At 48.2% G+C, this 27,741-nt stretch overlaps 8 protein-coding genes and 1 non-coding gene across 9 annotated transcripts; 5 read left to right on the top strand and 4 right to left on the bottom strand.

Annotated features, from left to right (window-relative positions):
* The first annotated feature begins 471 nt into the window (after positions 1-471).
* F4817DRAFT_354431 (uncharacterized protein) lies at positions 472-4,696 on the top strand. Its single transcript, XM_049305515.1, has 4 exons — positions 472-786; positions 1,062-2,355; positions 2,410-3,850; positions 3,917-4,696. The coding sequence occupies exons 1-4, from the start codon at positions 740-742 to the stop codon at positions 4,219-4,221; spliced, it is 3,087 nt and encodes a 1,028-aa protein (XP_049153661.1). The 5' UTR covers positions 472-739; the 3' UTR covers positions 4,222-4,696.
* A 231-nt stretch (positions 4,697-4,927) lies between these two features.
* On the bottom strand, positions 4,928-5,024 carry F4817DRAFT_t161. The gene has a single exon. It is a non-coding gene; the product is annotated as a tRNA-Thr (tRNA).
* An 88-nt stretch (positions 5,025-5,112) lies between these two features.
* F4817DRAFT_354428 (glycosyltransferase family 66 protein) lies at positions 5,113-8,087 on the bottom strand. The gene is made up of 4 exons (XM_049305514.1): positions 7,918-8,087; positions 7,833-7,856; positions 5,936-7,757; positions 5,113-5,861 (listed from the first exon to the last, which is right to left on the bottom strand). The coding sequence occupies exons 1-4, from the start codon at positions 8,063-8,065 to the stop codon at positions 5,591-5,593; spliced, it is 2,265 nt and encodes a 754-aa protein (XP_049153660.1). The 5' UTR covers positions 8,066-8,087; the 3' UTR covers positions 5,113-5,590.
* A 310-nt stretch (positions 8,088-8,397) lies between these two features.
* F4817DRAFT_354416 (ATP synthase subunit E) lies at positions 8,398-9,886 on the bottom strand. The gene is made up of 3 exons (XM_049305513.1): positions 9,510-9,886; positions 9,248-9,437; positions 8,398-9,184 (listed from the first exon to the last, which is right to left on the bottom strand). Exons 1-3 carry the CDS (start codon positions 9,531-9,533, stop codon positions 9,111-9,113), a joined length of 288 nt encoding a protein of 95 aa, XP_049153659.1. The 5' UTR covers positions 9,534-9,886; the 3' UTR covers positions 8,398-9,110.
* A 322-nt stretch (positions 9,887-10,208) lies between these two features.
* F4817DRAFT_22474 (WD40 repeat-like protein) lies at positions 10,209-12,745 on the top strand. The gene is made up of 2 exons (XM_049298857.1): positions 10,209-10,418; positions 10,474-12,745. Exons 1-2 carry the CDS (start codon positions 10,290-10,292, stop codon positions 12,430-12,432), a joined length of 2,088 nt encoding a protein of 695 aa, XP_049153658.1. The 5' UTR covers positions 10,209-10,289; the 3' UTR covers positions 12,433-12,745.
* A 1-nt stretch (position 12,746) lies between these two features.
* Positions 12,747-17,399, bottom strand: F4817DRAFT_363412 (uncharacterized protein; the record flags this gene model as incomplete). Its single annotated transcript, XM_049306640.1, has 2 exons — positions 12,747-16,598; positions 16,649-17,399. The coding sequence occupies 2 exons, from the start codon at positions 17,397-17,399 to the stop codon at positions 12,916-12,918; spliced, it is 4,434 nt and encodes a 1,477-aa protein (XP_049153657.1). The 3' UTR covers positions 12,747-12,915.
* A 735-nt stretch (positions 17,400-18,134) lies between these two features.
* On the top strand, positions 18,135-19,331 carry F4817DRAFT_22458 (proteasome subunit beta type 7 precursor). Its single transcript, XM_049298855.1, has 2 exons — positions 18,135-18,376; positions 18,452-19,331. Exons 1-2 carry the CDS (start codon positions 18,251-18,253, stop codon positions 19,142-19,144), a joined length of 819 nt encoding a protein of 272 aa, XP_049153656.1. The 5' UTR covers positions 18,135-18,250; the 3' UTR covers positions 19,145-19,331.
* A 480-nt stretch (positions 19,332-19,811) lies between these two features.
* On the top strand, positions 19,812-23,408 carry F4817DRAFT_354410 (glycoside hydrolase family 37 protein). Its single transcript, XM_049305512.1, has 8 exons — positions 19,812-20,663; positions 20,717-20,961; positions 21,037-21,199; positions 21,260-21,327; positions 21,550-21,730; positions 21,792-21,825; positions 21,951-22,854; positions 23,009-23,408. The coding sequence occupies exons 1-8, from the start codon at positions 20,482-20,484 to the stop codon at positions 23,260-23,262; spliced, it is 2,031 nt and encodes a 676-aa protein (XP_049153655.1). The 5' UTR covers positions 19,812-20,481; the 3' UTR covers positions 23,263-23,408.
* A 1,124-nt stretch (positions 23,409-24,532) lies between these two features.
* F4817DRAFT_354407 (DUF1692-domain-containing protein) lies at positions 24,533-26,632 on the top strand. Its single transcript, XM_049305511.1, has 4 exons — positions 24,533-25,029; positions 25,091-25,271; positions 25,326-26,088; positions 26,142-26,632. Exons 1-4 carry the CDS (start codon positions 24,837-24,839, stop codon positions 26,313-26,315), a joined length of 1,311 nt encoding a protein of 436 aa, XP_049153654.1. The 5' UTR covers positions 24,533-24,836; the 3' UTR covers positions 26,316-26,632.
* The last annotated feature ends 1,109 nt before the right edge of the window (positions 26,633-27,741 follow it).

Here is a 27,741-nt window from a genome sequence, read left to right as displayed (position 1 = left end):
ACGGGAAAGGGCATAGAGGGACATGTACACGCATACTTTATATACCTTGGGAAGCTTATAAGGAGCTTATACAGCACGGGACTCCTAGAAGGATGGTATGTGTTAAATTAGGTATATCTACATGGTCCAGGTCCCTCCATTTGGGGAGTGCTGCTTGACGAATATTTTAATAATAACAATTATTTATTAGGAAAGTTCTTAGCAGCTTTGAGTTGACTAAAGCTGTGCAGTCTCGGCTTATATATTAGGATGTACATGTATGAAGGATATATGTAGGTACCTAAGGTAAGTACCTGCGCGTTTTCATCCAGAAACCGACGCGTCGAAGTTACAAGGCAGCAGCGAAGGAGAGACGGTGACGATAAGCACAGGTACCCTTGTATGTAGCTGCCCTAAAGGAAGTAGCGATAATGAGATAAACTTAAGGTGATACGTACAGAGTTAATCGTATTTGTCCGCCTAAGGTGAAACATTTAATTGCCTTTGTTGCCGAGGAAACTGGAAGTGAAATAGGTAACGGCGGCAAAACCCCAGCTTTTATCTCCAACCTTGTTGCCTTGACCCGCACCGTTATTTTGTTACCTTTCTACACACACGCGCCACAACATGTCTATTTGACGGCTATCGTACCCTTTGCCCGATTCCGACATACTTGCCAACCTTTTTTTGCACGTCGCCGTCTGCTTAGATGGGTTTGTACTGGTAATACGCCGATTGGGCTTTAATACTACCTGCACCTATGGCCTCGTTCAAGGTGTTTTCGCCTGGAGGGCAACACCCTTCTAAGTAAGTATTTTATTATTTCGTCTTCTTGACACGACCGCGCCTGGGTAGTTCTGATAGACGATCTCCGGATTATCTCAAAGTCCAAAACAAGTCTCAGAAATCATCAGGACATCATTTGAAATGGTCAGGAACCGGTCTTAGAACTCAATATCGGCCTGTCATCTCAGCCTGACGCGCAAATGTTATTAATACCAAGATTTTGTTTATAAATGCATTCTGACATACCACTTTTTCACATCACATCTATCACAAAACTCTTACTGACACGGCAATAGGGGCAGCAGCTCTCAGTCAGAGCTGTTAGGATCGCAGCAAGGATACAACAACGTTGACGATGAAGCCTGCCTGCCTAGATCCAGTGGCATCTATATCACCAAGACCAAGGGTGGAAAGCCTGCGTTGGCTCGCAAGAAGCATGACAGGCTGCCAGAGGACTTTGGATTCGACCTTTTTGGCCAAAACATCGGTAGCTCATCTCGCGCAGATGTAGAGAAGAGGGCTCGTCGCCACAGGAGCTTCTATTCTCAAGGCTCAGGCTTTGCTTCACCTTCAACTCCAAGCCAGCCCCACACGCCACAAACTTCATTCAATAACAACAACCAAGCTCGCGGATACGGAGCCTCCCCAGCTGGAACAGTGCGTAAAAGGAGTCTTCGATCTGCTTCAATTTCTACTCCCGAACGTATCTATCGTGTCGAAGAGAGCCCGCGCAATGGTAACACATACCACGACAAAGTGTCCGGAGTAAGAGATCCAAACCAGATGCCTGCGAACTCTAGTCTTCCAACACAGCAAATCCCTATGTGGTCTTCACTACATACACCTGTTTCTCCGCTATCGCCAACTTCATTCTGGAACATGAAGGCTAATGATAATGGCACACTGACTATGGAGCCTGCCCAAGGTCCTTCGGCTGCTCTACCTACTAACCTTCGAGTATATGCTACTACGCAACTCCCTGACTACGGCGGCCTTCGAAGTCTGGGACAGAGACAGAGACAGAGACAGTCTCCTGGTGTGGCACCAACCACCCAATATGTACAACCCCCTGTATACATGGCTCCTCAGTCTACGGCATTGCATTCGCATTTTCAACCTCATCAGTATACTGCTTTGTATCCAGAACCTAAGTCATCTGCTTTCCCAATCTCCGGATCCGTGCAGATCCCCTTTCCTGCTTTTCCGCTTTCACCAGCAACACCTACAACACCCCCGGCAAATTTGTCGCCCGACGAGAGCAGCAAAGCAGCCTCAAGCAGCACTGCAAGGTTCATCCCTAGCGAAGCTAAGGAGTTCGAGGAACATTATAGTGCGACTATGAAATCTCAAGCACAAGGAACAAGAATTGACGAAGACAAGAAAGAGAAGGGAGCAATATCAATAGAGGAAATTAGCAAGTATATACAGCATGTCCATATTTGCGCAGCTTGCGGGAAGAAGCGGTCTAGGGGATATCAACGAGCACATCCGTTGAAGAGAGGCGAAATACCGACCCGAGACTATTGCCGCAAATGCCTACACCATGCTCTCAAGGACAAGGATACTACAGATGACGCTCTTATGAGTAACGTAAGTTGGGAAATTTACCCTGAGAGCAATTGCAATGCTGATGCTAGCCTATAGGATACCCGTGAATCTCTACGTCACACTAGCTACGAGACGGCTGACACGATCTGTGAAGATAAGCCAATGGATGCAAAGGCCTGGCGTAGCCGTAAGCTGAAGAGAAGACCGGCACGCCTTAATCTAGCACCAAGGACCCCATCCCAAAGAGCCACTCGAGCGGATTATACGGAGCTGCCCTTGTCAGTATCCTCAGGAGAAGAGTCGGATTTTAGCGTCTTAGCACCTATTCCTATCCCAAGTCCTGGGGAATATCACCATCGAAACAAGCGTGCGGTATCATCTGATAAGGAACCCCGATACAAGGTCAATATCAATCCATCTACTTCTAAACTTAAGACTTCTTGGAGTCGTCAAGAGAGTCCCCTGGACGAGGATAGCAGATCTACGCTGAGGAATGCTGCTCGTGCTAAGAGTTCTAACACGACAGCCAATCGCGAACCAAAGGGATCAGCAGAGACGACCTCAGGACTTGGTCAACGTGAAGGCTCCGGCAGAGTCTATGGTAGTGGTATTGAGGTCTCATCTCAAGCTACTGCCTCACCAAAGAGACGCACTAGAGTTCCACGACCGAATGTTCCCAAAGCAGTTTCCGAGACTGTTCCCAAGGTTTCCGCAGGGGGTATTCCCACGTTATCGGAAGCTACTTCTTTAGAGAGTGAGGCTCGTGACAAGATGTATAAGAATATAGATGATGATGATGATTTCGAGCGTCTCAGCTTTCTCAAGGAAGTTCAGGAGTTCAAGAACAACTACTCTAACCTCGACGACAACAATCCTCGTGCTCAGTGGCCAGCCCGCGAGGGTTATTATTCGGCTAAAGAAAACAAGCCTGTTCACGACGGAGGACCCAAGACCTACAACCATGATCGAGAGCGACCAAATTTCGGCGCGATGGCCGACTTTGGGCAACCCGATGGGAGTCCAGGACTTCGTTGGCATGCAGATTCTAGTCGTGAACGAATTGGTCGCTATCAAGACAAACCTGAAGCACGCCAAGAGTTCCAAGGACATGTAGGCCATACAACGGAAGCCGAGCCGGACACACCGGATACTCCCACATGGCCGTCGACACCGACTTCGACGGACTTACCGTATGACAACGCGGCCTCTATCCCGGTTTTCACGGACGACTACTGGGGAGGGGGTGAGGAAGACGAGGACTGGGCCGAAAATAGCGCGCGAAACTTGGCCGAGGAAGAACTGGCATCCGCCGGTAAACTCTTTGACGACTTGGCAGGTGGTAACTGGGGTGAATCTCGTACCTCCTCCTTTTTTATTCCCACATTTGTGACTCGCACTGAGATCTCTGTAGAGTCTTTTCGTTCCAGTGAAGCGCAGAATGGCGCCACTGCTGATACTTCAACCGTTACTTACCAACTAGCTGAAACCTCGGAGACGGGAGAGGATGTCGACCAAAATGGGTCGACGAGAACATTCCGTAAGTTCATGGCAAAATGATATTGATTTCCCGCGAACTGGAATGGATAACTAACTATGTGCGTAGGAACCTTCAAGCAGAAGAATGGAGATCGTGCCGGCACCTGGATGCCACCGTCGTACCATGATACCTGGCAACGACCCGATCGATCCGGCCGACGTGAGACTCCAAGGAAGCAACACAAGAATAATATGTACCACTTCGATGAGAGAGAATCTGGCAGCTCATTCGACCCGATGCCCCCGGACCCAGCATCCTCCATGGCCGGCCATACGGGACACTCAACGGAGAATATGCCGCCCAGCATGTTTGACTACAACCAGTCTACCACTAGCGGAGGATGGCATAATCGCCTCTCTTCGCGACACTGAAAGAAACCTTGGACTCCATCGCCACTGTTATGAAACTAATCAACTCACTGTTGCCTCGTTTGCACTCGCACATCAACAATTGATGGCCACTACACTTATTCTGTTCGGATATTATGCCTGTGCTGGCAAAGACGAAGATTTGTTCGTAATATCACCACCTGTCAATAGCACCCGACTGACCACTCACACACGCATCTATGCGTATTCATGTTATGTTGGATGGACCTTGACGGTCTTATGAGTTGGAACGAAGGAATTGGACAGACAGAATGACACTTTTGCAACTATTGGAGCTCGCTTTTGCTCTTCGTTTGAAGGATGTAGAAAATTGTACTTGTACCCCCCCTAATGACGCTTATAAGAAGCATGGAAATTCAGTTTCAGTTTGCAGATAATTGGCACAGTTAGATACGTTGTTGTTTTTTGGACCGAATTGTATGTCACTGTCATTACTGTTGAGTTCGATGCGCTTTTACACATAAGAAAAGAGATAGTTAATCCAATTGATGATATCTCACAATTAGGAGAATCGAATGCTTCCTGTCCTTTTAAAAATCACAATCCAGAATCCTAGGCTACACTATACATATGTACAATCTGGCCTTAGTAATTAACGTAAGCACAATGACATCTTGATTACCTTAAAAATTAAATAAACTAAGATTCAAAAATAAGGATAAGAATTGACAAAAACATCAAAAAGAAATGCCCACTACTGGAGTCGAACCAGTCATCTCCTCATAGCTTCCTTAGTAGTACTTGGACAGTACTAGTGAGGCGCATTACCGCTGTGCCAAGCGGGCGATGACGATTGAATTGTAATACAACTTTATATCTGTAGTGTATCCTGTCGGCAAAATCGAACCCCACTTCATTTCCAACACACCTCAACTAACATATTTCACAGCACCAACTTTTGTTGTATCTTCACTTGATCGTTTTTTCATGTGTATCAATATTGGCTGCAATTCGCTTGTATTCTCCAGGTGTACCGTGGTTTGGGGTTTGGATCTCCTGGAGCTTCGGAAGGGCGACGAGTTACTTGTAAATTTCCCTAAGGAGGTGAAGAACATAGATGTGGTATTGTCGCAATATATGCAGACATTCTCATTGAGCCATCATTTCATTTACTTGATACTTGGATTCACATCTTGCAAGATACGGCACAGGTTTAGATAACTTGGGAATATACGTTTTTTTTCCTGCCTCACGTTCAATACCTGTACGTTGGCCAAGCCTTCCATGGCTGCGTTCCCAACTTTACTGGTAAGTGTATGAATATGACCCAGGATAGGCTACCTGCCCATCACTTTATCTTTTCTTCCTACCCGATCAACACTTCCTATCCTTACTTCGTTATTCCATTTCATTAGTCAACTCTCAGAACTCTAGGTCCCCGCTTCTTAGTTGCCTTCTTCTTTTTGTGCCCCCTCTCAAAGGAAGCAGCAGCCGCATGATCTCGGCCTACATTGTCAAGATCCTTTACCTTATAGATTCTAATGATCCAGTTTTCGCTAGTGTAAGCCTCTTCTAGCGTGTTGAGGACTGGACCCTTGTCGGGAAGTCGAGCACCTCGGACACGGTCTTGGGCCTGTCCGGGTGGGAAGAGAGAGGCGTAGTTGTAGTACGACATCTTGTACCTTGATTTGAGGAATTATGTGTTAGTAAGAGGTGTCTCTAGATGAAGACATAGATAGGGGGGAAAAAAACTTACATTAAACTGTTCTTCATGGTCTCTGAAGCCTGGTCATCAACCCTGTACTCGCCCCGAGAAGTGAAGAAATCGCGCTCCTTGACTTCATCAGGCCAGATACCTTCGGCGATCCTCACCATCCAGAGGAACTTGTTGATATCATCGCCAGAATAGCCGAGGAGACCACCGAAAACGACAAGGACGTAATCAACTTCGTGCTGGCGCATGATCGGGTAGCTTACTTCCTCTCGCGAGCTCATGGCTTTACCGACAGTGGCGATATGGGTGTTGTTCCACGTATTGTTGTCAACCAAAGTGGGACGGTCAGCCATGCCACCAATTTGATAACCATAATCCCACCAGGACATGATCTTGGCGTCCTCTTTGGTGTTTTGCCGAAGCCATTGATAAGCTTCACGGTAGTCATCGATGATATGCTGACTTCCGTCTGGCATCCTGCTTGCCAGGACAACAGATGGTGACGAATAAGCGTTTGAAGTTACCCAAGTACAATGTTGTACGAAGAGGAGTAGGTATAATGTCATGCATCCAGCTATGAAGCCCTTCGACAAAAAGTTGTAGATGCCTACTACAGGTTGCGATGCGGTACGGAGTACTCCGTGCTTTGATGCCTTCTTTGGATCGGCGTTCTCATCCTCCTTATTGTCTGCGGGTATCGGTGATCTGGCGACCAAGTACGTGTCAAGGACTTGGGAAACCGCAATAGCAGCGGCCACACATACAACAGGGGTAAGAGTGAGCATCAGTCGCACCATGACACCGGCGAAGTAGCTGCCAAACAAGGCATACACAATGATGAAGACATGTTCATCTTCCAGTCTCTGGAAACACAGGTAGACACCTGCTGGGAAAAGCCAGATCAAGAAGTTCAGGTCGAAGAAGAAGGCTGGCCAGGCAGTTGGCTGATGCTCGGACACGGACGCGATAATTGGAATGTGGATCTTGGCGTATCCTGTATCCCATAGAGAATAAAATCGACCGGACCAGGGCGCAATGTATCCAAGGGTCGTGAGACCAACCAGACCGAGAACTGAGATGCCGAAGACACCACCTAAACCGACATAGAGGAACGTTTGGAATTGACGGCTTGGGACGGCTGACCGAACATACTCGAGGAAAGCGACAAGTTGGAGGAATCCGAAGATACCTAGAGCCGGCATATGTTCGCTAGTACGGACCGGCAGGAAACCGACGAACGGAATCTGCATGCTAGCTAGAGTACCAAGAGCATACCACGTGGTATACGAGACGTAGAGGCGCATGCTAAACCTGCCCATGCACACAAGCACGAAAGCGTGCAGAGGCACCAAACATGTGATAAAGGCGTATCCACCCCACGAGGCTACCATGTAACCGTAAAAGAGAGCGCAGAGGGCACCCCATAACACGGAACCCAACTTCAATGCCTTAATCCAGAGATAAAAGGTGAAGACAAGGAGGAAGATGGCAATAGCCTCGTTATCGTAGGAACCAGCCACAGACCTCGAGATGTAACCTGGGGCAATACCCATGAAAGCTGCAGCAAGAAGACCAGCAGACGGGGAGGTGGTCATCTCATTGGTAAGGAGGTAGGAAGCGAAAGCAGTAAGGCCGGAGAAGGCTGGCGCAAGAAGCACGCAGATATTTCTGATGTCAACGGGAACGGCCAAAGCTCGGAGGAGATGGTAGATAACGCCACTTGTGACCATCAACCCAGGATAGAGGGTACCTCCGGTAACTCGCCCAAGAGGATGCCATGTTCGGTCGTCGAACCAGTCCCAGAAGTCGTAGAATCCATTGGCAACGAGGTACTTGGTTGCTCGGAAGTTAAACCACGGGTCGACTATATATATAGCAATCAAGTTAGAGGCGGTACCTAAGTGGTATATTGCTATTATATGTAGTGGAGATAACTAACACTCATGGATAATACTCTCGAAGCCTATAAGAACAACAGTTAGCAGGTAGATTCGATATAATAGAGGGGGAGGAGAGAGGCGTACGAATAACTGAGAACAGTCGACTTGCGACTGCAGCGCCGGCAATGAAGCAGAGAATAATAACCCTTAACAAGGTTTTGGTGTTCTGGTTCTTGCCCACGCTGACGAGTAAGTCGACAGGCGTAGAGCTGGTGCCAGTTGCGACAGCCATTGTGGGTGAGTGCTGCCTCGAGACAATGCAACTAGGTGGTAGACGGTGTCAACATTTGAGAAAGATGTGGTATGTGAAGGGGGGTGGGGGTGTTGTTGAATTGGGAAGTGAAATTCGTAGTTGACTCGGCCTCAAATGGATAAACGGCGGAAGTGATGAGAGGACAGCTGGAGCTTTCACAAAATCGATCCGCGCGTCGCAGTTGCAGAAAGAGCTCCACGTCTGCAGGGGTCCTAATTCAACCTACATGTAATTATGTAATCAATTTATGTGTGTGGGAGTGAAAGTACCAAGATACATCACCGGGTATACGCATTGCGCTACATACATCATGTAGGTACATGTATATTGGAAGTATTCGCACGAACGTAATTAGGTAGACTCTTGTCTTAAATCTTGTCAAGTATCTTAGATATTTATTATACAATATCAGGCATATGCATCATACGAACTAAGAGCTTTGTCTTTCGTATCCTAGATCAATACTGAATTATGTATATGGATAATTGAGAGTGTCCATCTATCAGAATGCTATCCACCTACTCAATATTGCCTCAGCATTTACTAAAGGCTTTTCATAGTCCATTTACATATATATGAAATCTATAAGACGTTAGTATAACCTGTTTAAATAAACCCCTCATCTTCATCTGCCTAGTGTATACTAGACGCAACATGTAAGACTGGGAAGTGATAGTAAATAGTATAAAATTCACTCAAAGAAATTGAATCCAGCCGCCAAGGGCTGTACCATAAACGTCATGCAAGATCCGGCCATCCCAATGCCAAATGGGTCTATGTTAGCATAAGTTTTGGTATTGTACACATGTACAGCGTGAAACCCGAGGAAATCTATGAGGTGGTTTTTTTTTTTTGGAACCGTATCGCAATCATACACAGAGCCTGCAAAGTCGTCGGTAGAGGAAGCAGCTTCGATCCAACCTCGGCCGCACCGAGTTCACCTCCAGCCCTCTCTCCCGTCTCTGCCCCTAGTCTCTATTGCATTTCCACGCGCACCGGGCCTGGTATTAGTATTATTACATCCCTACGGATTTTGTGCCGCGAGGGCGTTGAAGTAGGCTTCCAGGTCGAAGTTGGGGTCCATCGGGTCTTGGTTCACTAATCGTACTGTTAGCATCCTATTCGACTCGCATGTAACCATAGAAAACATAGAAAACGTACAGGGGCTCTTCTCAGACGCCGCAAGAACTGGGTTCTTGGACTTCGCATACTCGGCCCTCGCCTTCTCTATTAACTGCTGCTTGTGTTCGTATTCTTTCTTTGCCGCGGCGGCCCTTTGCGTTGCGTTGATAGTTCTCTGGTGCGTGAAACCGTAGAAAACACCTAGGGCAAGAGCCGAATACCGGAGCACCTATATAAAATGCTGTCAGTTATGGCCTCGTGGTACATCTCGGGCATACGGCAAAGCCAGCGGCACACGTACGTTGACTCCCGAAGTGGTAGACATTGGGCCGGTATGTGCTGATAGATGGAACGAGCGATCAATCAGCGGTGCAAGGGACGGCGATGGGATGCCAATTGGCCCTGTTCCACGAGGGGAGGAATTGTCGAGGGTTGCGGTTCGAGGTGGGAGGTGGAATGGTGAGAGGCTTGTTACGGAAGTCTGGACGGCGTCGGGAAATTTCGCATACTTATTTTTTTACAAACCAGCAGAAGCCACTGCTAGAGAATGTCGATACATGTGGTGGTACGAGCCGAGCTAAATAAGTGGGGGTTAAACAAATACATTAAGACTAATATGAACCAATAGAAAGGCAGAACTGTAGGTAACTGCCCAAGTAACATCATTTTTGAGACCTCTGCAGGCTGTAGCGAACTGTACCTACCTATGTAGGTAGTGTAGAGAGAGGTACACATGCAAATTGCAAATTAGGTGGGCCGCACGGATGCTACCTGTGTCGCGATGTCCCGACAAAGAAACGCGCATTCATTAAGGTACAGCTGATTAAGGTAGACGTAGCGCCCGTTAGAATTTCAGTAACCGTTGCGATCCCCTTAAACTTTAACATCCACTACGCGAAACCGTTGCGCTCCGTTTAATAGACCACTGAAGATAGACCACTAAAGATATACAATACACCATTCAACTCTCTCGTACATAATACAATAAACCGACAAATCCTCGACCACCTAGGTTTATCTAGATCCGTTTCCCCCTATAAGCCAGAGACCGCACCCGGCATGGGTCTCGGTGGAGTACAAGATGCAACAACGACGAGATGAGATTCTGGCAAAGAAGGCGAAACTCGCCGAACTCAAGAGACAACGAGAATTAAGAGCTAGCCAGGCAGCCTCTGTTGCTAGACCTAGCATACCCGGCGGACCTAGCGATGTCGGTTCATCTCGCTCATTATACTTCTATCTCTTCCTACTAACTCGCATCATAGCTCATCTCCCCCACTCCGGGTCGCGACAATCGCAAGGTCATCGAGTCCTTGATTAATAGTCTAGTGGGTGAAAGTCGACCTGCCTCTTCCACGACGGGTGTGGCATCCCCTGGTCTACGAGGAAGTCGACCCAACAGCGTCCTCAGTGCCGACGACCTGAGCGGTGAACACTCACATTCAGAATATGCTTCCCAGGTGAACGGCCATCCTGCCTCAATCCAGCCGCAGGTCTTAACAACGGTACCCCTCCAAACCGTATTCGAATGCCCGCCATCTCCCGTTAAGGAGATATTCTCCTACAGCAAAGGCGTGCAAACTACAGACGACTGGACGCCCCCAGCTACCAGGCCTCGAGCCTTTTCAGATCTTGAGGATGAGGACCTTCCTGTCACGTCCACTCCCAACAAGCGGCTGAGCAGATGGAAACGCGACAGAGAAGAGGAACTACGTCAGAATTTACGATTAGAAATTGAGGAGGAATTGAAGGCTGCTCGGGAGTTGATTACCGATGGACCCTTACAGGCCAATTCTGTTGTCACTTCGAATTTCCCGGCTAGGGCATTGAATAACGAGGAGTTGGCAGCTGTTGTGGCATCTGACGACTTTGTTGATTTTGTGGAACGTTCAACGAAAGTTATCGAGCGAGCACTTGATATCAGCAATGAGTATGATATATTGACAGATTATTCACTTCAAGCCCACGACATTGAGGACGAGGATGAGCAGGCAGGTAACACGGGCGGAAAGGGACGCCGGAGAGTTAAGGAAGTTGTGCAATTTTACGATGAGCGGTGGTCCAAGAAGCGTATGATTAGCAGCATTGACTTCTCACCAAAGTTCCCCGAGCTGCTGCTGGCATCTTACACCAAAAACCCGTCCGCTCCCCACGACCCCGATGGCGTTGTGCAAGTGTGGAATCAACATCTCCACGACCGACCCGAATTCCTCTTCCATGCCCAGTCTGATATTCTCACGGCAAAATTCTCTCCTTTCCACCCCAACTTAATCATAGGCGGTACATATTCTGGGCAGGTCCTCCTATGGGATACCCGGTCCAAATCTGCTCCTGTACAAAAAACACCGTTGACGGGCTCGGGCCATACGCATCCGGTCTATTCCGTCGATATCGTCGGTACACAAAATGCGAACAACGTCATTTCAGTTTCTACCGACGGCGCTTTCTGCGTGTGGAGCGTTGATATGCTTTCCCAGCCGCAAGAATCACTTACTCTCACAACACCACCTCCCAACAAGTTCGAAGATCTCGCACCAACCACAATGGCTTTCCCTCAAGCAGATCCAACATACTTCCTCGTGGGCTCGGAAGAAGGCCCTATCTACCCATGCCACCGGTACGACCGTGCCGGCGCCAAGGCGGGCGTCGACTCTCGCGTTTCCTACAAGGGCCACGCAGCCCCCGTCATGAGCGTCGATTTCCACCCAGCCCGCGGCCCCGTAGACCTAGGCGACCTAGTCCTCTCTTCCTCACTCGACTGGTCCGTCAAGCTTTGGAAAGTCCGCGCCCCCGCTGCAACAAGCACCATCGTCGAAAGCGCCGGCACCGCCGTGCCCCCGCTCCTAGACTTTGTGCGCGAGGACGTCGTCTACGACGCCGCCTGGTCCCCCGTGCGCCCCGGCGTCTTCGCCCTCGTCGACGGTGCAGGCTCCCTAGAGCTCTGGGATATCACCGTCGAGACAGAGATCCCGGTCGCCAAGATCAGTCCTACGCCTCGAAAGGACGGGCGACAGTTACTCAGCAAGAGTCTGAATAAGATCGCTTGGGAGACTAGTGAGGGGAAGAAGCTGGCCACTGGTGGTATTGATGCTGTCGTCAGCGTGTTTGAAGTCGGGCCTGATCTAGGTGGGAAGGAGGCGGTGAGGAGCGAGGAGTGGACTAATGTCAAGAAACTCGTTGCGAGGCTCGAGGCTGTTAGTGGTGGTGTTGCCGGCTTCGTGTAAGTGCTCGTGTTTGGTTTTCTATTACTATTACTATTACTACTAGTCTTGTTTGATTGTTGGGAGGGAGCGCTTCCGGCTGTGGCCCTCGTGTCAGGAGGAGTAACGTGGGCTGGCTACCGTGCATGTGTCCGTATTATACCCAGCCCGAAAAATGGCATTTGTCGAACGATGAGATGACATAGTGAGTTGTAGTGCGGTGTGGTGGTGTCTGGTCTACAACCTAGCTAGAAAAACTAGGATATTTAGATACTACTACGACTTCTTGACTAGCATAAGCTTACAATTAATTGACCTTGCGACGGGAAAAAAATATGTGTGGTGCTTAGGCAACTTTATTATACCTTAGAAATGCATATTTCTGGTAGTAAAACATTTCTGCATCCAATACTACATCCTACAAACTCGAACATACAAAGCCCCGGTCTCGTAACTTATTCTTATCATTGATCGTGACCGTAGCTACTACCTGCCGATACGTGATTCCTATTCAATATCATCCACAGCCCAGACACCCGCGCCCTTTTTCTGGAGGCTACCCCTAAGTTTCCCGAGTACGACCGTCCTACGCTCCCGTTTTTCCTTCACAGCCTTCTTCTCTACGTCTCCAAAGCCGCTCAGCTTCTTGCGTGGCGGAGTGTTAAACATGCCTCCGCCGATACTCCCTGATACAGAGTGACGGAACACACTGCCACGCTGCGGTGTGCTCTCCCGCATTGAGCGTTCTGGAGAGAATACTGACGCGGATAGTCTCTTAGCGTTTGGCGTGGCGAAGGGCGAGCCCTCGCGGCTGCTCGGGCCGTGCGAACTGACACCCAGCTTTCGCATCTGGTTCTCCAGGACGTCGATATCGCCGCTACGTTTCTCGACCATGGTGGTCAGCTTAGTAATGGTGCGCACAACCGCTTCGACAGTCGGTGTTGGACCACCCTTCCCATTAGCGCTGTTGGCAGAAACGACCTTGGCCTTGAGTAGGGTTAAGTTTTCCTCTGCCTCCGTTAATAGCTTTGCAAACTTTGCATACTCTCGTCGTAAATCACTCTGTTGTGCTGCCTGTTCGGCACTAAGAGGTAAACTACGATTTGCAATACTCTGTTCCGGATCAACATGCGAGCTAATAATTTTCTTGAGATCCGCCTGCTTGTTACGATCGCGAGTAAGCTCGCGTTGGATATCTTCGCATTCTGCGAGCTTTCCCGCCACGTCCCTCACTCTCGCTTCCTCTAGAGCATTGGTTAGATCATCGTCAATGATGTGAGCCAAGCTCTCAAGTCCATTTAGGGTCCAGTCATCTGGGATAGCCAAGTCATGTCTCGTATACTCCTTAGCATAGAGCTCTTTGTGCCCCTTAATGAAGCTCGCGAGAGATCGTGCGTTAAGACCAAGAGTATCAATCATTGAGTTGATGTCTCGATATACAGCCTCGACTTGCGAAGGCACACTATCACCTGCTGGTGGCACTGCGCCCGGGTGTGCGATGAATTCGTCAAGCTCCAACGTTGGCTTGAGTTCTGCTTTTAGCAGATTTTGAACAGCATCATCCTCTTCATCAAGGAGCAACTGTTTTTCCTCGGCTTCCTTTTTCGCCTTTGCTTTCCGTTGCTTCTCGATCATATCTTCAAGATAGGCGGCGTTGGGAACCGATGGACCGAGCTGAGATTGCTGTCGTCTAGATGCACCAAGAATTTGAGACACCATACCAGGTGCACTAAACGATCGCGACTGGTCCCTGCCGAGCATTCTCGTCGGTACTGAGCCTCGCACTGGGCTTGGTGAGCGGGGACTAACGGGGTTTGGTTGGGGGAAAATTGGAGCGTTCCGGCTCAATTCGCCAAAGACGCTTCGCCGGTCTTGATCTGGACGGGATATAGCAGAAAAACTTCCTGTTAAGCCATCAAATGAGCTTTGGGGTGTAAACCCGGGGGTCTTGTTAATACCCGTACTAGAAGGGCTGAGATCCTTAGCAACATCGACACCACTACCTTCACTAACGGCCTCAGTGCCTTCCTCCTCCTCCTCCTCCTCCTCTTCCTCCTCTTCAGATAGGTCATCATCCTCACTATCTGATGGAACAGGAGGAGGGTTTGTTGGAAACTTGAATCCAGGCCCAATAACTTCAGATACTGGCTTAGCAATAGGAAGTGCGGGTAAATTAGTTTCGTAAGCTTTCGGCTGCTTTACAGGATCCGGTGGTAGGGGTGAGTCATCGACAGGTTTGGGCTTAGTAACAGTCCCAGGCAACGGAGGCAGAGGAGCGTCGTACGCCTTCTTATTATAGACAGGATCAGGTGGCAGAGGCGCACTATCGTTAGCAACAGGTAATGCTTTGCGTGAGGTCTCCTGGCCCGCTTGCTTAGGAGTTGAATCGGCGAGATCAGGAGGTAAAGGTGCATCTTCGGCCCTGGGAGGCGTGTCCTTGACTTCTGAAGCGGCAGATGATGTCGAGGAGTCGCCTAATGAGTAAGCATCTTTGCTAGTAGACTCTGGAGGAAGAGGTGCGTCTAGAATACCTTTAAGGGGCTTAGGAGTTTCTGGCTCCGCTTTCACTTGAGGAGTTTCAGATGTTGGTGTCTGAGAGACAGAAGATCCAAAAACGTTACCAAGGCCGCTAGGAGTTTTCGGTTGAAATCCGAAGATTCCTTTGCTTTGCGACACCGACGAAGTGGGGGACATGAATTTGGATGGCGCGGGCGTCGATGTTGGCGTAGTTGACTCTACGTTCGATGATGCCGCTGGCTTCGAAAAGGGACTCTGTGCCCCGGTCGCGAACGGGCTCGCGGCTACAGGCTTAGATGATTCATCTATTGTAGCTGCGAAGCCCGAGCCGAATAACAACTTCTCCGTCTTCGGTGTCTTTTCGTCAGTACCATTATCTCCCGCATTCGGATCACGTTGGAAACTAGACGTCAATTTAAACGGCTGTGACCCAAAAACATTTCCAGTCCCCGTACTTTGCTTAGAGCTTGGGGCCCGGAATATGGAGCTAGTATCTGTGTCCATAGAGACATCAGGCGCATCCGGCTTCGTGGATGCGAATATGCTCGATCCACTAGAAGCATTATTAGTTCCAATGGAAGCAAAGCCGCCCTTGTTTGCGAAACTAGCAAACCCACCACTTGAATTCGCGGCACTGGGGTTTGACCCTGCGAACGATCCCATAGCTCCTCCGCTCGCATTATTAGGGTTATTAGCGTTGCTAGCGAAGCCTGATTGGCCGAAAGCAGGCGTGTTAGATGAGGCAGACCCTGAAGCCCAAGGCGAAGATCTTGTACCGAGCCCAGTAGATTGCCCAAATGCCAGTGCGGGACTGGTACCAAAATTTGATGTGCCAAACGAAGGTGTACCAAATTTCGGCGCTGTAGAAGCAGCACCAGCGCCAAAAGTATTCGATCCAAACGCAGGCTTACTGGCATCACCAGAGGAAGGCTGAGCCCCCCAGGGCGAACTCTTTGAGCCCAATGCTGAGGCGCTACCAAACGCCGTCCCTACTGCTGCTGACGGGGCTCCAAAAGCAGGGGGATTTGAGGCCCCGAATGGGTTTGGTTGGACGGGTTTAGGGGTCGTCGTTTCGGTAGAGCTTGCCGTATTGCCTTCTACAGCTGCAATCCCCGGATACGTAGTCCCTCCCCTAATAGATTCGGAATATACAACCCACCAAACAGAAAGTACACCTTCGGCATTCAAAGCCCAATAGCCTGGTAATGGGCCAGGCGATTGATCTATCTCATCAGTAGGTATAGGTTTATAAACCTTCTCTCGACTAGATAAATCGAGAGCTGTACCAACTACTGCCGGGGTCTCCATACCTTCACCCATCGGTAAAGTGGCCCGCTTAGAATCATCGGCCAACTCGGTAGTAGTGAAGATATTCGATGGAGCACCCGGGGCCAGCGGCGTCTTCGAACGCGTAAAAAGACCAATGTCTTCTCTAGCTGTCGAGGAGCAAATGAGGAGGTCTTGAAGATTTGGCGGGAAGTCCTTCAGCCGCACAATAGTATGGTGGGGAGCCCGGTTGCTGCCAAAGGGCTCTACGGGGTCGCTGAGCTTTTGGAATTGGAAATTCTCCCCTTGTCTTGTGATCAGATGGCATCTAGTCTGGGGAGACTCTTCTGAAGCAAGCACATGGAATGCTAGGAAAATATCGTTCTCGAGCCAAACTAAAGACGAAACTAGGTGGCTATTAGTTTAGAAAGTTACCGAGTGTAAACAAGGGACCTACCAAAGTAATTTGCATCCAAATCTGGTGGCCTAGGGATATCCGCCTTGACTTCACCATCGGGTGTCATCTGCTGTATAGTACCATCACCAAGGCCAGCTACCAACTGCTTTCCCTTATTACTCCAAGCGACACAGCTAACTTGGTTCCTCAAGACCTGTCCGGTGGGTCGTGATATAAAACCACGTTCCTTCATGTTCGCCATCAAAAGTTTGCCTTCATTCGTCACAACGGCGCATAGTTCGCTCTTCTCCAGGCTAGGGTTTGGTATCAAAGCCCTAAGTGGCTCGCCATTCGTGGGTATTTCGAAAGCGGTCTCGGTCGAGCCTTGCTGCAGGGCTTGGGTCTCATATACCGCTAAACCTCCACGTTCCTCACCCGACAATATCAGATAGGCTTCGTCAGTCGTAAAAGCTAATTGACATATTCGAATAGGTAAGGGTAACGTTAATGGAGGCTCGAAAGCTCGGATATCATGGTCGCCATCTTTTGGGCTGTCGAATGCTTTTCGAACAGCTTCCGTGGGGGCTAGCACGACACCATCAGGACCAGCGGCAGCAACGAGACCTTGTCGCGACGCGATGCTGAGAAGGGAAGCATTATTGGAGGGGGGCGGAGACCACTGCGACGTTAAACGTAGCTTAGCATCACCAGACAACGACAGGAATCCGAGGGCTTCGGTCTGAATAGGTTCCGGTGGCCCTTGGGCGGCGTCCCCAGCTGTCTGTCCCATGTTTCCGAAGCTGAATGCCATTGCTATGGCAAATTGGGATACTAGTTTCACGGGAAGGTATTCATGGAATACTAGCTATCACATTAGTGGACAGAGTTGTTCGTATCGGATATCGGAATCTTCAGTTGGTTTAAAGGACAAAGCTTCCGAGATAGAACCTGGCGGATTAAGCTATTCGGTATTTGCCTTATTAGGACACTTTCGAGTGTAAAAGTATCTTTCAGGCAAACAGGCCTGTCTCCATAGAGGAGGACATGTGACAGTGGTCTAAAAAACCTGATAACAATGAAATGTGGTTTACAGTTGGCGCGAGAGAAAGTCGAACTCAAAATTCTAATAAGACGAGATACGCCTAAGAGGTAAATTACCACCTGCATTCCTAGGAACGTACCTACAGTACCTACAGATGTTCGCGTTACCCCTGCTACCGCATCGGAGCTTTAGGATTGGTTACTATGCCCACCTAAGTACTCCATACATGTCATGTACTTAAAAAGTTCCCCTCCATTCTAGATTTTATGATGTATATTAGAGGTAGTTGAATACCTTATTTTACGTACAGTACTTTTAGGCAGGCAGAACGCGTGCACTGTAATAGCTGGAAGAACATTGAAGGTAAGGACCAATGCAGGCAGCTAGCTCCTAGTCGTCATCCGCATTATTGTACCCAATTCGCAGCAAACAACCGCATTCTACCTTCGTTGCTACTTGGATCTAAATTCAAGATTCCAAATTCAAGATTCCAACTACCACCAGTTGATATCCTTTTTACGATACCAACACTTAACCGCTCGACACCGGAGATCGCATCCAAGTTCCATACCTTAACCTATCCCGAAGAAAAAAAGAGTACCGCCACAAAACAAGCCAGCATGCCTGGTTTCGACTTCTCAAACTACAATCGCAATGCGGCTCTTCACGCCCGAGGTGTCCCGCTGCCAAAGGCGACCAGTACGGGTACTACGATCGTCGGGTGCATATTCGATGGAGGCGTTGTGGTCAGTCATTTTTCAATATCATCGCCAGTTCCCCGTTAAGAATGATGACACTAATGCAAGGCTGGCAACAAACAGATCGCAGCCGATACTCGAGCCACCAGCGGCCCCATCGTCGCTGACAAGAACTGCGAGAAGCTACATTACATCTCGCCCCAAATTTGGTGCGCTGGTGCCGGTACCGCCGCTGATACAGAGTTCACTACCGCCCTTATCTCTTCTCAACTCGAGTTGCACTCTCTTTCGACCGGTCGGAAACCCCGCGTCGTTACTTGCATGACCCTCCTCAAGCAGCACCTCTTCCGATACCAAGGTCACATCGGAGCGTATCTAGTAGTTGCCGGTGTTGATCCCACAGGAACTCACTTATTCACTGTTCATGCCCACGGTAGCACGGACAAACTTCCTTATGTGACCATGGGTTCTGGATCGCTAGCAGCTATGTCTGTCTTCGAATCTCAGTGGAAGCCGAACGGCACCAAGGAGGATGCCATGCAGCTCTGTTCGCAAGCCATTCAAGCCGGTATCTTCAACGATCTTGGTTCCGGATCGAACGTCGACTTGGCCGTCATTACCGCAGACAAGACCACCTTACACCGTGGCTTCGTCAAACCGAACGAGCGTAGCCAGAAACTGAAGAACTACAAATTCAAGCGCGGTACTACAGCAGTACTCAACGAAAAGATTATCACCAAAGACGAGATCGGAAAATACGTCAGCGTGCAAGAGCTGGAGTCGGCAGAGGGAGAACAGATGGATGTTGACTCGTGATGGACGAGAAAGGAGATGCAACGATGATCCTCTGTACCGATATTTTGTGATAATACAAGAGTATTATCCTATTCACAGCCAGGGTAATCGATGAATAATCATCGGTGATACGAATTCATACGAGCTCCATATAGCTACAGGCAAGATGCTCTTCAGAATATCGACCCTAATACCGCATTATTGATACTTACATAACCAAATCCCAACCAACCACAAAACTGTATATGTGAAGATTTGATACGACTAACGTCCAGTTATATATCGCGTAGTCTCTTTCAGCTGGCAGAACTAAACACCATAATTTCAAGGTTGCCATAACCACTCGGTCTCCGAGTTAGATGCTTGGTGCATATAATATTTTATCAAGACCCTACTAACACCAATTATAAGTCACGGAAATGGGGTGACACTGGAGGTATCTTGATTTATATATATAGTAGGTGTAGATGGGCCTTTCCTAACCTCACAGCCTTGGGTGTTTGATTCAGTAGCAAGTTACAAAGCTAATCCTATATGAATTTTTATGAAACTTACTATTATAATTTACATAAGTTAATATGCGAATAACTACACTAAACGAGCAGCTTACATGGTGTAGTATGGTCAAAGATTTGCGGGGGGAGTGGGTTCCCATTTCAACGCATGCGGAGAAAGCTAGAATGGTCCCATTTAACGATCAAAGGATCAAATTATTAGAACATACATGTCCAGGAACATCTCTCGTACCTAACCATCTAACCTACGTCCCTAGGTAATTATACGTGATGATATCACACGTCTAGATTGGTTATTATTACCTAATAACCATATGATGCGTTCACCTAGGTAGGTAGATATACCCAAGTTCCAGGAAGCCCTGTTCAGTCAGCTTGGTCTATATAACTACCTGGTTATTTGGGAAGGTTTGCTTTGATTAACAGGTAACTTATTTGGAGACTACCTAGGTATTATCCCCATAACCAGCTCCTAGTTAGTATAGGTCAACATCACGAGCGAGTATAAGATGACATGACGGTGCCTGCTTGCCCAGCCACTACTCAAACCGGGGTATAAGCAGGCAAGGCAGGCCTGCCCTTGCTCCCCCGCAAACAGCAGATAGCTTCCAAGTTAGATAGTGTTTACCCCAGCAGCCATGCAGTCTAGCTGACAATCAAGGTACCGCAAGAATCCTCCTCAGCTAGTATCAATCTATAAATTTACTTACGAGGCTCTTGTGTGCCCCCAATTTGTCGTTCCGAGTGATCTTGTTCTTACTCTCTCATCGTTCGACTTGTGATCCCGTGGTCTTGTATGACCTAGCTCATCGTCACACCAGAAGCTTGGACGTAGTATAAAGTATGGCAAGCCTACGGCGCGTAACGGCGGCATTAGCTTTCGTCTCGTCTCCCATCGTCTACGGTCTCTACCAGAATGGCTCGTCTTTTTCGCCTTGCGACTCACCCCTCTATTGTCAAGGTGACGTCCTAAAACAGATCGAATTAGCTCGGCCTTTCTCCGATTCCAAGACATTCGTAGACCTGTAATTGTTAAGGATCATTAAGATTGAAATTGCATCAGCTAATAGATAAGCAGGCCGACAAAGGTGCCCTTGGATGAAGTTCTTGCCGCCTTCGACAAGCTCGCTAAGCCCCTCAGTAACAATACAGAGCTTAACGACTTCCTGTCAACTTATTTTGGCCAGGCCGGGACCGAGCTAGCTCAGATTCCTAGGGACCAGCTAAAAACTAATCCTGTGTTCCTAGATGACATTGATGATTCTGCGGTCAAGCAATTTGTACAAAAGGTCATTGATATATGGCCCGATTTGACCAGGACTTGTAAGCAGTGTGTTAAGACGGCGATCTTGTGATAGATCATACCATGTCTGAATACACTAACACTGAGATTTATAGATGTGGGTGCCAGCAACTGTACGGGATGTGTCGATAGTTTCATTCCGGTCAATCGCACTTTCGTCGTCGCCGGTGGCAGGTTCAGGGAGCCCTACTACTGGGATTCGTTCTGGATTCTAGAGGGTTTGCTAAGAACTGGTGGCAGTTTCACTCAGATCTCCAGGTTAGCCGTCTACCTAACCCCATGGCTATATACGAGTTTAGCGTACTAACACACCATCAGGAATATCATTGAAAACTTCCTCGATTTCGTAGAGCAATTCGGATTTGTTCCCAATGGTGCACGCTTATGGTACGAACGGACAATCACTATCCTTTTCCACCTCCGAGCTCTACCCATTCCCTTGACTACCTCCCTTACACTTAAAAGACATCTCAAAACACGGACGCTAACTCAATTACAGTATGTTAACCACATATTTCCACATTCTCCTCATATGTGTGTCCCTAATTAACAAGGACGTTTGTCGAGTGAGAGATTATGATAATGACAAGGGAATTAACACACAACAGACTATCTGAATCGCTCCCAGCCGCCTCTCCTAACGCAGATGGTTAAGACTTATATCGACTATACCAATGATACAAGCCTCCTTGAACGCGCGCTGCCTCTGCTCATTAAGGAGCATAACTTTTGGATAGAGAACCGCACGCTAGCAATCACGTCGGGCGATAAAACCTTTCATCTTGCGCAGTAAGTAACATCTAATAATTATGATTTAATGGCATCCTACATTCTAATATAAAATGCGCAGCTATGAGGTCCAAAACACTGAACCACGACCAGAGGTATGTGAATAATGTCATCTTCTTCTCTTTAGCCTCTCCCTCAAAGTCCAGAAATTCCCATGAACCTGGCAGTTAGATAACTGCCAAACCTTTTATCAAGCGTATAAATCTGACTTACGATGCAGTCATATCGCGAGGACTACATTACAGCCAACAACAGGTCATACTACGCAGCCTCCGGTATCATTTATCCCGAGTCGCACCCTCTAAATAAGAGCGAGAAGGCCGAGCTCTACTCTAATCTTGCTACGGGAGCTGAATCGGGATGGGATTACAACACACGATTCATTGCCAACCCATCAGATGCCGCCAAGGACGTTTATTTCCCGCTGCGCTCTCTCAATACCAACAATATAGTCGCCGTGGACCTGAACTCGATACTATATGCCAATGAGATGGTCATTTCGGGCTATCTAGATGAGAGTGGTGACAGCACGCTCGCTACGGAATTCGAACAGCTAGCTAAGAATCGGTCAGAAGCCATGTATGCGCTGATGTGGAACGATAAGTACATGAGCTATTTTGATTACAACCTAACCTCGGGAGCGCAAGACCTCTATGTACCATCGGACGCAGACACCACCCCGGCGCAGAAAGCAGATGCCCCCGAAGGCTACCAAGTATTCTTCCACGTCGCTCAATTCTATCCCTTCTGGCTAGGTGCTGCTCCTCCGCACCTCCGGGACAATCCCCTGGCCGTGAAGCTCGCGTTTCAACGCGTTTCTGACCTTGTCTCCGAGAAGGCCGGTGGTATTGCTGCCACAAACTACCTCACCGGCCAGCAGTGGGATCAACCGAATGTCTGGCCGCCACTGATGTATGTACTCATGAAGGGTTTGCTCAAAACCCCGGCGACTTTCGGCAAAGAGGATCCTGCATATCTCGAAACTCAGGACCTTTCTCTTAAGTTGGCGCAGCGCTATTTGGATAGCACGTTTTGTACGTGGCGTGCGACGGGTGGCTCTACGGATGAGACACCAAAACTAGAGGGACTTGGTCCGGATAATGTGGGAATTATGTTTGAGAAATGGTACATATGATAGTTCCTAGAGTGTTCTAGACTGAGGCTAACATGATTATAGTATGTCGTTATTCCTTTTATCATATATCCACATGTCTCCTGAACACATACCTCATTATACAGCAGGCATTTTAGGTCTTAGTAATCACTAACTCTTTATAGATGCTGACGACTCGACTAATGTTGCCGGCGGAGGAGGCGAGTACGAAGTCGTCGAGGGATTCGGGTGGACGAACGGTGTGCTGATCTGGGCGGTCGACACGTTTGGCAACAAGCTAAAGCGGCCGGATTGTGGCAACTTGACGGCAGCGAATGTCGACCGGAAGTTAAGGAAACGAGATTCTTTCGGTCAGCGAGCGGTTGAGTTGTCCCCTTATGACGCTCGGTGGATAGCAAATCCCGGCCGAGCACGGTAAAGGGGGTAAGGTGTGTTGCATCATTTGGCATGTAGAAGCATGATATATATGTCAAGATGGGCCTGTAAACATACGGGTGCTGTAACGTAGTATGATAGCCTACATATTTAAGATATAATAACTAAGTACTAGTGGTCAGCCAACAATCATCCTTGGTAACATGATACCGAGGTTTATAGGTCATAAAGACCCGAGACAATGTGAGCATTACTCATGGTATTCTAATCATCTAGTTTTGGCAGGTCAGAGATCGTAATCGCGGTATCTTGGTGGCATGCTTCGTCTTTCCTCTGACATTAACATATGCTCTCTGAGAAACCGAGGCATTGACAATCTATTATAATGCAACCGGCGCGGCCGTTTTTCAAAAGGCCATCTACGATCGGGATGTTAAGCCGACTGGCATGATAATATTGCGGCTGCAGGACTTAAGAAGGTCGAAACAAGCAACCCCAGGTGCTTTCCCACGTGTAGTCAGGTAGCAGAGGTCGGATGCCTGACGGCGGATGCGAGCTGGACTGCGTCCGGAAACTGCGATATTTTTACTGCGCAAGCTGTTGGTCCTATATACGTCGACAGGCCGTGGACCCATCTCGAGATCAGGAATAGCGCCGGCAACAAATGTTGGTTTAAGGATGAAGAAGATCTAAAGCTCGTATGTGACGACTCGGTCACTACCACTCTTTGGGTACATGCATCGGATTACAAGTCTGACAGTTGGTGATCCTCTTGACTTGACATATTGAGTTACAATACTAATACAATTGAACGTATAGTTCTTGTTCACAACCGAGCGCTAGACAGCTACATTCCATTTGATGGTAGCAAGCCTTCCGGGGGCAAAGCTGTCGCTTTGAAGAGCAAAGGACAGACTCAAGACGGCAATAACTACTAGCTTATATGGGCAAAGCAGTGAATATGCTGTATGGGTGTTGTACCTAGTCAATAGGTTGACTCCATTGCAGCAAACGACAACGAATTGTGAATCGAATAGTATATGAAGGTGGGATATCTACCAGAAATAGGAGAGTGGAATCACTCATAGAAGGTGTGGAGAGGTACCTGTCTGATTAGCATAATTTTAGAAGGGTTAGGTAGGTACTTGAGTTAAAGTTCGAGTCTGCTTTATGTACATGCTGATGCACGTAGACCCTTGTATAGATGTACGTAAGCTCCCTACCTGGTAGGCGCATATGCTCTAGCCCGCCTCCAAACGGACCCTAGTACATGCAGCTGGTCCCTGGGACTCGGCTCAATTGTTCGCTGGAAAGGTGAAGGTGGCCTTTCGATTTACACACGTATCTTAATACACGTATCTCAAGTTTGCATCTATCCTAGCTTCTTGATCGTATTGCGATTTCCATTCTTTACTCCACGCTGAGCTCGGGCATTCCAATGCGGCGTCTACGGTGATTTTATACAATTCTCGCTATTGGTTCTGGTTTTACCTTGCCATTGACTTTTCCTACGGCCTACCTACCTACATAACGTAGGTACTAAAAAATAGACCTGGTCAAGGTTTTGTTCCCGTCGCGCAGAACTCGAGTTGATCTGACCTGCGCAACCTATCCGACATGCCTCCGAAATCGAGATTCACAAGGCTAGATGCCTTTACCAAGACCGTTGAGGATGCGCGCATACGAACTACCTCGGGCGGAATCGTCACCATCGTATCCCTGATCATCGTTCTCTATCTTGCCTGGGGGGAATGGTCCGACTACAGGAGGATAGTTATCCACCCCGAACTTATCGTCGACAAAGGCAGAGGTGGGTTAATAACAATATGCTCCCCTGTCTTGATTCAAGCTTCTTACACCCTCAATTGCAGGAGAGCGCATGGAAATTCATATGAACATCACCTTCCCAAGGCTGCCTTGCGAGCTCCTAACCCTTGACGTGATGGATGTCTCTGGTGAGCAACAGCATGGTGTTTTACATGGTGTGAAGAAAGTCAGACTGCAACCAATTACGCAAGGCGGCGGCGTCATCGATGTGACCACTTTATCTCTGTGAGTCGGATCACCTTACCACCTGTCCTAATTCCACCCAGCTAACCAGCTCAGTCATGGCAAAGAAGAAACCGCTGAGCACCTAGATCCCAACTACTGCGGCCCCTGCTATGGCGCCCCTGCTCCCGCTAACGCCGCGAAACCCGGCTGCTGTAATACCTGTGACGAGGTTCGGGACGCGTACCAGCAGGCGTCTTGGGCTTTTGGTAGGGGTGAAGGTGTCGAGCAATGCTTGCGGGAACACTACGCCGAGAGGTTGGACGAGCAGAGACACGAGGGGTGCCGAATTGAGGGCGCGATTCGCGTCAACAAGGTTATTGGTAACTTTCACTTTGCGCCGGGTCGAAGTTTCAGCAGCGGCAACATGCACGTTCACGATCTGAAGAACTACTGGGATAGCCCGGTTCGTCACTCATTTGAGCACGAGATCCACCAACTTCGCTTCGGACCTCAGCTCCCCGAAGACATCACGCGGAAGCATGCCAAAAACAGCCCTTGGACTAACCACCACATCAACCCTCTTGACCAAGTCAAGCAGACTACCGAGGATCCCGCCTTCAACTTCATGTACTTTGTCAAAGTTGTCCCTACTGCGTATCTTCCCCTAAGCTGGTCGACGGCGAACGGACATAACAGACAACTTGACGACGAGATCTGGTTGGGAGGCCTGGGCCACGCAACTGATGGCAGCATGGAGACTCATCAGTACTCGGTCACAAGCCACAAGCGAAGCTTGGCTGGCGGCGATGACGCAGCTGAGGGTCACCAAGAACGGATGCACGCGAGAGGCGGTATCCCAGGTGTATTCTTTTCTTACGTGAGTGTTTTGCTCGGCCCCTACCTAACGAAACAACTAGTAACATGAAATAGGATATCTCTCCAATGAAAGTGATCAACCGCGAGGAACGTGCTAAAACATTCACCGGCTTTCTAACAGGTCTATGTGCTGTGATCGGTGGTACGCTGACAGTAGCTGCGGCGGTTGATAGGGGTGTATACGAAGGTGCGACGAGGCTGAAGAAGCTTCAATCAAAAAATCTTTAGAGGGTGCTACTAGGTACTATTTCAAGTGTAAATTAAATGCCTAGTTATGATGGGTTCTTTTGCTTGTTTCCGTAACGCATAGGAAAATGGAGTTGCCGGTTAGGTTTGGAAATCAGTCTTATCAGTCTTCCTAATTGAGATGCTCAAGTGTAATGTTCCGCTAGTAGTTGTTATTTTAAACTTGTGTCGAGAGTCAGCATTGGCTTGTTTAGGGTAATATGTTTTTGCTTTTTGTGGAAGGATTTGACTGCTCTCGATATAGCATTTAAAGTTGTGGTGGCTTAGATAAACACCTTTGAATAGCACACGACCTTTAAGACAGTGCGTGGAAAAGTGACAATAATAATAATACCTGTACTTTTATACCGAGTTACATCAGACAGCTATTATTATTGTCATCCTTTGCTACCACTGGCTAGGCTCCTAGATGTTCTTTTGTATGCCGACATTTCGATTCGTTATGTCCGCACGTGTGCATATAATCTTTCTTGGTGAAGGCTTTTTTATTATTTGCCGAATAGCTTTGCCCCTTGACGTCAATCTCCCGAAGAATCAGCTGAACCAGGTACTGGACACATTATGTAATTGTCCCTGAATTTGAATGTTCGTAGGTACCTAAGATACAATATACGTAGCTGGTTGGTTGGTGGCTTATGAGATATTGAAAATCTTGCATGGCCGCACGGTCTAACGGCGGGATCTCTTTACCTTGTATTAGCATAACTGGTTGGGGCCGAGACTGCAAGAGCAAACTTAATATCCTCGTATCTTCATGTACATCTATATCTGGCTGGGTCTAGATGATTGGCCAAGATCAATACTCCTATAATTCACTAGCCTTATTTGGAGAAAATGCCACATCATTTTACTGCAAGTGGCTTTTAAGACCCACAAGGACCAGTCCAAGCAATGGCCTCAAGGGGTAGGTAACCAACTCGAGATCCATCTCCCATTCTTTTAAAGCTGAGACTTGGATTCGTATGCGATTTGTTTCCAATTGCTGCGTACTTACGTAGTTAGGTTATATTTGCGAGCTAGAAGGCGATGTTAGGGGCTTAGTTTAACGTAAACATTAATATGTACGAGCTGCCTGTTTCTTATTTATGCACGACGTTAGCATACTTTTTGTTCTGGGTACCTAGGTACCTAGGTACCTAGCTATTTGATATACCCAAACATTTGAATAGGTACATCAAATTGAATTTATTGCACAGTACGTACCAAACTCTGTAACCAATCGACCTGTCATGCAGGATGCAGGATGCATTACATATTAGTTAATTCGAGTTCCTATGTCAACTCACTAATTCACCCAATAAGGAATGGCTGCCCCCGGATTACTTTCATTTCGGGAGACCGTGTGGCAGACAGTAGGGGTTACCCGGCCGTTTGTACGGTTGTGTACTAACCTAAATAGTAGTGGTAG

Source organism: Daldinia loculata, assembly GCF_022478755.1.
Source record: "Daldinia loculata strain CBS 113971 unplaced genomic scaffold F4817scaffold_109, whole genome shotgun sequence".
Taxonomy (NCBI): Eukaryota; Fungi; Ascomycota; class Sordariomycetes; order Xylariales; family Hypoxylaceae; genus Daldinia; species Daldinia loculata.
Note: the sequence above shows the minus strand (reverse complement) of the source record. Positions and strands in the feature narration are given on the sequence as shown.

Bases quoted from the DNA above. Each gene is read 5' to 3' on its own strand.
- F4817DRAFT_354431 (XM_049305515.1), top strand. From the start codon at position 740: ATGGCCTCGTTCAAGGTGTTTTCGCCTGGAGGGCAACACCCTTCTAA. The intron at 787-1,061 runs GTAAGTATTTTA...ACACGGCAATAG, and splicing joins GGAGGGCAACACCCTTCTAA to GGGCAGCAGCTCTCAGTCAG. The intron at 3,851-3,916 runs GTAAGTTCATGG...CTATGTGCGTAG, and splicing joins TGGGTCGACGAGAACATTCC to GAACCTTCAAGCAGAAGAAT.
- F4817DRAFT_354428 (XM_049305514.1), bottom strand. From the start codon at position 8,065: ATGGCTGTCGCAACTGGCACCAGCTCTACGCCTGTCGACTTACTCGTC. The intron at 7,857-7,917 runs GTACGCCTCTCT...TTGTTCTTATAG, and splicing joins TCGACTGTTCTCAGTTATTC to GCTTCGAGAGTATTATCCAT. The intron at 5,862-5,935 runs GTAAGTTTTTTT...CCTCAAATCAAG, and splicing joins ACCATGAAGAACAGTTTAAT to GTACAAGATGTCGTACTACA.
- F4817DRAFT_354416 (XM_049305513.1), bottom strand. From the start codon at position 9,533: ATGTCTACCACTTCGGGAGTCAAC. The intron at 9,438-9,509 runs GTACGTGTGCCG...CATTTTATATAG, and splicing joins CTACCACTTCGGGAGTCAAC to GTGCTCCGGTATTCGGCTCT. The intron at 9,185-9,247 runs GTACGTTTTCTA...CAGTACGATTAG, and splicing joins GGCGTCTGAGAAGAGCCCCT to TGAACCAAGACCCGATGGAC.
- F4817DRAFT_22474 (XM_049298857.1), top strand. From the start codon at position 10,290: ATGCAACAACGACGAGATGAGATTCTGGCAAAGAAGGCGAAACTCGCC. The intron at 10,419-10,473 runs GTCGGTTCATCT...CTCGCATCATAG, and splicing joins TACCCGGCGGACCTAGCGAT to CTCATCTCCCCCACTCCGGG.
- F4817DRAFT_22458 (XM_049298855.1), top strand. From the start codon at position 18,251: ATGCCTGGTTTCGACTTCTCAAACTACAATCGCAATGCGGCTCTTCAC. The intron at 18,377-18,451 runs GTCAGTCATTTT...GGCAACAAACAG, and splicing joins TATTCGATGGAGGCGTTGTG to ATCGCAGCCGATACTCGAGC.
- F4817DRAFT_354410 (XM_049305512.1), top strand. From the start codon at position 20,482: ATGGCAAGCCTACGGCGCGTAACGGCGGCATTAGCTTTCGTCTCGTCT. The intron at 21,328-21,549 runs GGTACGAACGGA...AACACACAACAG, and splicing joins TCCCAATGGTGCACGCTTAT to ACTATCTGAATCGCTCCCAG. The intron at 21,731-21,791 runs GTAAGTAACATC...TAAAATGCGCAG, and splicing joins AAAACCTTTCATCTTGCGCA to CTATGAGGTCCAAAACACTG.
- F4817DRAFT_354407 (XM_049305511.1), top strand. From the start codon at position 24,837: ATGCCTCCGAAATCGAGATTCACAAGGCTAGATGCCTTTACCAAGACC. The intron at 25,030-25,090 runs GTGGGTTAATAA...CCTCAATTGCAG, and splicing joins TATCGTCGACAAAGGCAGAG to GAGAGCGCATGGAAATTCAT. The intron at 25,272-25,325 runs GTGAGTCGGATC...TAACCAGCTCAG, and splicing joins GATGTGACCACTTTATCTCT to TCATGGCAAAGAAGAAACCG.